Below are 8,709 nucleotides of genomic sequence, written 5' to 3' on the forward strand. Positions count from 1 at the left end.
GGAGACTGACAAAAACTATGATGTGAAGGAACCTCAAAGGTACTATGCTAAACGAAAGAAGCCAGACACGGGAGAATAACTATAATATGAATCAATTTCTGTGAAATATCCCCGAAAGGAGAGACGGAGAGATGGCTCAGTCATGAGAAACTGAGCTCACATTCGCAGCCCACCACACAAAAGGCTGAGTTCAGCAGCACTCATTTATAACCTTAGCCATGGGGCGGTGAAGATAGGTGGATTTCAGGGGCTTGCTGGACAGTCAGTCTAGCGGCATCAGTGAGCTTGAAGCTCAGTGAGAGACCCTGTCTCAAAAACTAAGGGGAGGGCAATAGAGGAAGACATTCCACATTGATCTCTGGTTTCCACACGTGTGTACTCACGAGCATGCACACCCCCACACACAAGTGCCACACATATAAAAGAAGAAAGGGGGGGTGGACAAGATGGCTTGGTGGGTAAAGGAACTTACTGTAAACCTGATGACCTGAGATTGATCCCTCAGAACACATGGTAGAAAGAGAGATGAAAGGAAGGAAGGAAGGAAGGAAGGAAGGAAGGAAGGAAGGAAGGAAGGAAGGAAGGAAGAGATCCAATTACCACAAGTCATCCTCTGAGCTCTGCATACATGCTATGGCATGGGGTGTGGTATGCTATTAATAAAAAATATAAATGTAATAAAAAGTACTTTAAAAAATACATGGCAGGGGAGATGCCTCAGTGAATAGGAGTTTTTCATACACAAACATGAGAGGCTGAGTTCAAATCCCCAGAACCCATGTAAAAAGTCAGGGACCACTAGCTCAGGCCTAGAACCCTAGCACTTTTGGAGGCAGAGACAGGAGGATTGCTGGAAATTGCTGGCTGCACACCTAGTTCCTAGTTCAATGAGAGACCCTGTCTTTGTAAGGCTGTGAGCGTGTTCTAGAGTGGACGGCAGTGAAGAGTCCCTGACACTGCTCTGTAAATATATGAAGCCAGTGAACTGGACATATCAAGTGGAGGATGAGTTTGGTGCATGAGTTTATCTCATGAAAGCTGTCCACAGAAAAATAATCAGAAGACAAGGAAAAGCTAAGGAGGGAGAATAAAAGAAGAGAAGGGAGCAGATGAGGGGAACATGAAGAATCGGGGAGGTAGCTAGACTTGACAGTCCTGAATGTGAATGCCAAGCACTGGCTGGGTGGTGTTGAACTGCCATCTGTTTGCACAACCAGGAGCCGCAGCTTCAAAATAGGAAGGAAAATGCTAATGTCTCCTGAGGGCTCCTGAGGACTCCGAAGGACTGGAGACCATGAGAAAATGAAGCTGCTGGTTATCTGTGTCATAAGGGGTGGAATGGATGAAATGGGCTTAATGATAGAGATCACATATTAATAAGGACTTGAGCTGAATCCAGGGTGGTGAGCGGAGGGCCTGTGGTTTGTTTCATTTGGACGCTATACCTCAGGCACCTAGGCCGGGGGATAGGGGGGGCGTCAGCTGCGACACGCCATTATTCTTTCATTCATTCTGTGGGCGTTTAATTCTATTTCCACACCTGCTGCCAAAGGTGTGGCCTTCTCGTCACCAGGTTTCTTGAGTGACAGAAATCTCACTGGCAATAAAGGGACAGAGCTTACATTGCTCCGGTCACAGACGGGATCTCAGCAGAAACCTGGGAAGATCGCTCTGTATCTGCCCCTTCTCAGAGCAGCACGTGGGTCTAACTCTTCCTGGGTGACAGCGCTGTATCAGCAGTTTGGAGACAGACAAGCCAGGGCTTGACCTGAAGGAGCACCTGCTTCTGCAGCTGGTGAGGGATTTGCCAGCCACTTACTGCTTTCTCTCTCTCTCTCTCTCTCTCTCTCTCTCTCTCTCTCTCTCTCTCTCTCTCTCTCTCTCTCTCTCCTCTCTCCTCTCTCCTCTCTCCTCTCCTCTCTCCTCTCTCCTCTCCCCTCTCTCTCCTCCTTCCCTCCCTCCCTCCTTCCCCCTCTGCTCTGGACAGAACTGAAGAAATTTCCATCCATTCTTCCATCTGTCCACACAGGCCTTTTCTATCTGCTCACTTGTTTGTTATTTGTTTGCTCAACACATTCTCCTCAGCGCTGCCTCTCCACCCACACTGTCAGCCCCGATGGAGACACAGATAAAGGCATCAGGCTTTGGTCATGAAAACGGAGCTCAGCTGCCAATTCAACCACAGGAGTGAGAATCAGGAAACCCTGCTGCTTCCTGTTCATGTCATTTTCTTTGTTCTAGCCTAAGGAATCTAATAGTTTATGTCATGTATGAAGTACGAGATATTTCTTGTAAAGTTTGTTTTACCTGTCAATACATCTGTCTGACTATTTTCTTTACATGCATGCAGTCATGAAGATGATTAAAGCGATATTCAATGAGTAGTTTGTAACGACACACAAGCTGTTGTAATGCAAGTATAAACAGGCAGAGAAGGGAGCGACACGCAGGAAGCCAGGAAGGATCACGAAGCCTACCTTACTTTGCCTTTACTTTTCAACTACTTAGTGCTATTCCCAGGACCTGCCTTTCCAGGTGCAGAAAACTGAATCTCAGAGCGGGAGTGAGATGCTTCAATTCTTGGGAGTGACAGGGGTGGGGTGGGGGTCTGCTGTGTCTGGGTTCAGAGCTGGGTTCCCATCACTTCCACCGTCACAGCATTTGGGCTCCTCTTTGTGTGTGTGTGTGTGTGTGTGTGTGTGTGTGTGTGTGTGTGTGTGTGTGGTCTTCGTAGGGAGAGAAAGAGAGTTGATGTTTGTATCTGTCATACACAAGGGCAAGAGGAAGGTCTATTTGATGTAATGTATTCCCCATGCTTAATATACATAAACTGTCAGGAGACATGTCCTTGATCAGTGGAGGAGTGGAGAGTCAGATGTGTAAGTGGGAGGATAGACAGGCATAAGGACAACTAATAGATTGATGGTTGGTGTGTAAATGAATGGATGGGCAAAAGGAGGGTAACTGAAGGGATGAGTGCACAGTTGGACCTTTAGATATAAAAGTGCATCGAAGGATGGATGGATGGATGGATGGATGGATGGATGGATGGGTGGATGGATGAGTAAATGTTTAGAAAGTGATGGGTGGGTTCATGAATGGATGTAGAAATGAGTAGATGGCTGGATGGTGGATGGGTGAGTGGATTGGTAGGTAGGTAGGTAGGTAGGTAGGTAGGTAGAATATGCAATGGAGAGAAGGCATAGCAGACATCATGTCACTCTAATCATAGGAAGAATTCCAGTCTGATATACAAGTGTGAGGAAAGGCCCAGGGCATGCCAGACATCCTTCAGTTTAGCCAGAGTGCAGGACCAGACTCAGAGAGGAGGATGAAGACTGCTGGCAGATGCTCAGTCTCAAGGCAAAGAGGGAGAGATAGGTTGATCTCTTCAGATGAGAGACTCACCAGGACAGTATCAAGCCAGCCCTCACTTTGGTGGAATTCTCACTTTTAGCTGATCCTGAATCCTCCCCAGCCAGTCATCCCTTGGTATAATAGTGGGATGTCTGAGCTATTTAGGAATCTGCCCTAGCACAGGCAGGAAAACATTCTAGAGAAAGGAAGCAGGGTCCCAGAGAGATGTCTTTTCTTTTCTTTTTTCCCCCACCCTATTTTGGGGTTTTGGGACAGGGTTTTCTATGTAACTAACCTGGCTGTCCTGGAACTCACTCTGTAAACCAGGCTGACCTTGAACTCATAGAGAGATGTGCCTGCCCATGCCTCTGGAATGCTGGGATTAAAGGCAAGAGATGCCATTTTTGATGGGCCTAGAATAACATGGATGAAAGACTCCACCATACTGCAACTCTAGAAAACACACTCCAGGGACTACCAGTCCTTGCCCAGGTCTGATCATGTAGTAACTTTCCTATTCAGTCTCAATAGCCCAAGGCAGACAAATCAATCTGCCACCTGATCCCCTCAGCCTTCCTATGGAGACTTTCTACCTATCTTATCTTGACCTCCAGAACAAGACAACGGTGCTGAAATCTGGACTTGGAATCGAGGAGAGATGAGCAACCCTCAGCCCTTAAAGGAGGTGGGTGAGGGTGCAGAAAGGATGGGGATGTGGGAAAGCAGAGAGAAACATAATGCTTCAGAAAGAATAGAAAGGATGACAAAAATAGACCCAGAGGTGGAATCCAAATTGAAGAAAGGGGGAAGGAACCCAGCGACATCTGTCTCCAAGACCTAAGCTCTTATCATTTTGGCTCTCAGTCAACGGCTTCTCTTCAAAAAGCAAAATTTGACCCTCAGTACCATTCCTTCTCAGACAGCGTAAGATAGGAACCCAGTCACAGCTCTAGACAGTCTGAGACCTCTGCAACTGAGCAAGAAATGGAGAAATCATCAGAGCACCCCGAACCTTGGCGGCTTGTTTGAAGGTTCTCGGGGGAAGGCAGCTCTCACTCACTTTTTTGTTGTTGTTGTTGTTTTGTTTTGTTTTTTGAGACAGAGTTTCTCTGTGTAGCTTTGGTGCCTTTCCTGGAACTCACTCTGCAGAACAGGCTGGCCATGAACTCACAGAGACCCACCTGCCTCTGCCTTCCGAGTACTGGGATTAAAGGCGTGCGCCACCACCGCCCGGCTACTCACTCACTTTTGACCTAAGTGTCAATCAGGGAAGACCTTCCTCTTTTACTGAGTGCAGTTTCAGGAAAGAAACACATAGCATAGTGAGGAAGGAAGGGGACATCTACTGAGCCAGCCAGACCAGCTGAATCAAACCCTGGAGGTCAACGGGGTGACAGATGTCACAGTCAGATCGCACCCTGACCTCCTCAGAGCTCCGTCTGAAAGGACCAGGAGAGAGTTGAGCCCACCAGATGTGACCCCTGGAGGTGACCTTCAAAATCCCTGTCTCCCCTACCCCTACATGCATGCACTCATTTATATCTGCAAACGGAGTTTAGGCTCAAGGCCAGGCTGCTGTACTTGGGTGATGAAAATAGGGGATACCCAGGTGAATTTGAATTCCACATTAGTAGCAAATGGTTTTGTTACTAATACCCAGACCCATGAAATATTTGGGAAATGCTTACACTAAATTTTCATTTGGTTTGTTATTGTTGTTTATATTTTAATTATTTGAGAATTTCATCCATGTATACAATGAAACATGATAATTTCCACCCCTATTCTTCCCCCAACTCCCATCATTTTCTCCCCAACGTGTCCCCTCCCAACTTCATGTTTTCTTTTTGTATGTAATAATCCACTGCGTCCAATTAGTGCTGTCCATACACTCATGGGTCTGGAACCACCAGTGTGTTTCCTATGCTGAGATGGATGCATCCATACTTATTTGTTTTTTATCTGAGTGTCAGGGGCTGGGGATATGGCTCAGTAGAAGTGCATGGGTCTAGTACAGGCAAGGCCTTGGGTTTGATTCCCAGTACCACAAAGACAAACTCTGAAGTGAATTTGAGTGCCGCAGGTACCTTTTGTTTTAGCTGCCAACCCTAACCTTAGGCTTCATTGCACTGTTTTCTTCTTCCTCTGTCTCTCTGCCCTAGGAAAAATATGATATGTCGGGCTCCCGTCTGTCCCTGACACTGTGTGTCACCAAAGCCCGGAAGGGTTCTGAGGAAGACATGGATGCCCTGAAACGCATGTTCCATCACCTAAAATTTGAAAGCATCATGAAGTCAAACCCCACTGCTGAGGTATTGAGTTGCCAGCTCCAGGGCAGGAGGAAAGGGGGCTGGACCAGAAAGGTAGCTTTGGGGCAACTATCTAAGCCTGCTCATTCCTCTCCCTCCAAGCAATTCCTGGAAGAGTTGGACAAATTTCAGCAGACCATAGATGACTGGGAAGAGCCCGTCAGCTGTGCCTTCGTGGTGCTCATGGCACATGGCGAGGAAGGCCTCCTCGAGGGAGAAGATGAGAAGATGGTCAGGCTGGAGGACCTTTTTGAGGTCTTGAACAACAAGAACTGCAAGGCCCTGAGAGGCAAGCCGAAAGTGTACATCATTCAGGCCTGCAGAGGAGGTGAGGATGGGGACACAGCATCCTTGTTCTTTTGTGAAAAGGTATTAAGATAGAGTCCCACTATGTATCCTAGGCTAACCTGGAATTCATTACATAGTCCATGCTGGCCTCAAATTTATGATCTTCCTGCCTTGGTTCCCCAAGTTCTGAGATTATAGGCATGCATCATCATGCCCAGCTGAATCCATGTATTTTTTTTTTCAGAGCTGAGGACCGAACCCAGGGCCTTGTGCTTGCTGGGCAAGCACTCTACCACTGAGCTAAATCCCCAACCCCGAGTCCATGTTTTTTGGCTTTTTTTTTTTTTTTTTTTTTTTTTGGTTTTTCAAGACAGGGTTTCTCTGTGTAGCTTTGTGCCTTTTTCCTGGAACTCACTTGGTAGCCCAGGCTGGCCTCGAACTCACAGAGATCCGCCTGCCTCTGCCTCCTGAGTGCTGGGATTAAAGGCGTGCGCCACCACCGCCCGGCCGAGTCCAAGTATTTTTAAGATTTATTTTATCTTCAGTTGTGTGTATGTGTGTGTCTCTGTATGTAAGTGTGTGCATGTGTGTCTTCAGGTAGCTGAGGAGGCCAAAAAGGGATGCAGCTCCCTGGAGCTGGAACTACATGGGCCCTGGGAACTGGTTTTTGGTCCTCTGCAGGAGCAATAAATGCTCTTAACCACTGAGCCATCTCTCCAGCCAAGAGTCTGTTTTTCATCCCAGACTCAGGGCCCCAGCTGAACCCAGCATGCCACCAGACTGCTCTACAATCTTCTCTTGGTCCCACTTTCCTCCCTGACTGTTCCCTCCACTCCCCTTGGTTTTAGAGGACAGAGACCTCGGTGAAGAAATGGGTGGAGATCAGGTTGCTGTGATCAGGAAGAACCGTCCCCAAACCATCCCAACCTATACGGATACCATGCACATCTACTCCACAGTAGAGGGTAAGAGTGCTCACCTGGCCCAAGGTGGCAGATACCCTCCCTCCTCTGCCCCATGACCAGCACCCCCGACCCCTGAGCTTCTCCTTTAGGAAGGGACCCTCTTCCAGGGTCCCCTCCGCTCTCTGAAGACTTCTCCAAACTCGGTTCTCTGGCCTTCGCAGGCCACCTCTCCTATAGACATGAGGAAAATGGCTCCAGCTTCATACAGACCCTGACAGATGTGTTCATGAACAAAAAAGGGCCCATCACAGAGCTGCTGGAAGAGGTGAGTCAGATGAGTCACCTGGGACCCCCGCCCAGGCTGAGCCCCTCCCAACTCTTCTCTGTGCTCTCATCTCCACGCAAACATACTGGGGCTCCGAAGCGCACCGTGTGGGGGGACGGTTTTGTAGAGTTAATTTTTTTCCATTTTCATGTATTTATTTGTGTGCAGTATGCATGTGTGAAAGCACAGGTAGGGAGGAATGGGTGGGTGTACATGTATGTTTGTGTATGCAGAGGCTTAGAGAGTCTATCTTTTGCTGAAGTACTAATTCAACAAGAGACCCTACCTCAATAAAACATTATGGAAGAAGACACCCCAATGTCACTTCTCTCAGACAACTGTCACATGCATGACAGGAACACATATACCATACAGACATACACACAAACCAGTAACCAAAGATTCCATAGAAACTATGGAATACTAGAGGACAATTAATGTCTCCAGGCATGGATGCCCACCTGTCCTCCTCTGCAACCTCATCCCCATGCTCTCCTGACACCCAGCCTCCCAGACAGCTGAGTCTCCAAAGCTGAGCACACCTGTTGTTGCAGGTAACCCAACGTATGGCAGACATGGAGGTGATTCAAGAAGGGAAACCAAGGAAAGTGAACCCTGAAGTCCAAAGCACCCTCCGGAAGCAACTCATCCTGCAATAAAACAACGGGCAGTGACAGCTCTCCTCCTGCAGGTGCTCTCTCTGCCCCACAGATGTTTAGAGACAGCGACGACACCTCGAAGATTGCTGCTGGACTCCTCATTCATCACACCCCTTTATCCATGTCTTTCTTTAGAACAACCAGCCAAAACAGAGCACATATTAACGCAACATTAACACCGCCTTCCTCAGGCTCGACTCCCTACGTCCGTTACCGCAGCCTCAGATTGCCTTCAGATAGCTAACTTTCTGCTCCTTCTGCCTTACTAAGCCTTGCTCTTCCTCCTGTGACTCACACGAAAATATATAAAAAGTCATTCTTACTTCAGAAGGAGGAGCTTTCTGAACAATTTCTAGAAACTCCTCATAACCTGCAGCTAAGGTCGCCACTGTGGGATCTGGGCACTAGGCTGGAAGACAGACCAGCCATATTGTCTTTCAAGTATATGGTTCATGGTTTTATGGCCGCGTCTGTCATTGTAAAAACTCACAGTTTAAGATGGGCCTTTTCAACCTGGCGGTGATGATGCACGCCTTTAATCCCAGCACTCTGGAGGCAAAGGCAGGTGGATCTCTGAGTTCAAGGCCAGCCTGGACTACAGAGTGAGATCCAGGGCAGTCAGGGCTCCACAGAGAAACCATGTTTCAAAAAGAAAAAAAGATGGATCTTTTCTTTCTGGTCCCTCTTCCCAGCATTGCCTGACTACCTCCCCATCTTGACCTTGCCTGAGACTTGTGGCCATGGTCCATACATTCCTCACATCCCTCCAGCTGACTTTGAAATGGCTTTTGTACCTGTCTCTCTTCTCTTCCTCAGCACCCTCAGGGCTCAGCCTGGATGATCTCAACCCTACTGCAGAATCGAGA

General features: G+C 47.9%; 1 protein-coding gene across 1 annotated transcript; it reads left to right on the plus strand.

Moving 5' to 3' along the window:
• Nucleotides 1-1,589: 1,589 nt before the first annotated feature.
• On the plus strand, nucleotides 1,590-8,439 carry Casp14 (caspase 14). Its single transcript, XM_028860340.2, has 7 exons — nucleotides 1,590-1,795; nucleotides 3,972-4,042; nucleotides 5,520-5,669; nucleotides 5,769-5,994; nucleotides 6,803-6,919; nucleotides 7,081-7,184; nucleotides 7,739-8,439. The coding sequence occupies exons 2-7, from the start codon at nucleotides 4,016-4,018 to the stop codon at nucleotides 7,841-7,843; spliced, it is 729 nt and encodes a 242-aa protein (XP_028716173.1). The 5' UTR covers nucleotides 1,590-1,795; nucleotides 3,972-4,015; the 3' UTR covers nucleotides 7,844-8,439.
• The last annotated feature ends 270 nt before the right edge of the window (nucleotides 8,440-8,709 follow it).

Source organism: Peromyscus leucopus, chromosome 22, assembly GCF_004664715.2.
Source record: "Peromyscus leucopus breed LL Stock chromosome 22, UCI_PerLeu_2.1, whole genome shotgun sequence".
Classification (NCBI taxonomy): domain Eukaryota; kingdom Metazoa; phylum Chordata; class Mammalia; order Rodentia; family Cricetidae; genus Peromyscus; species Peromyscus leucopus.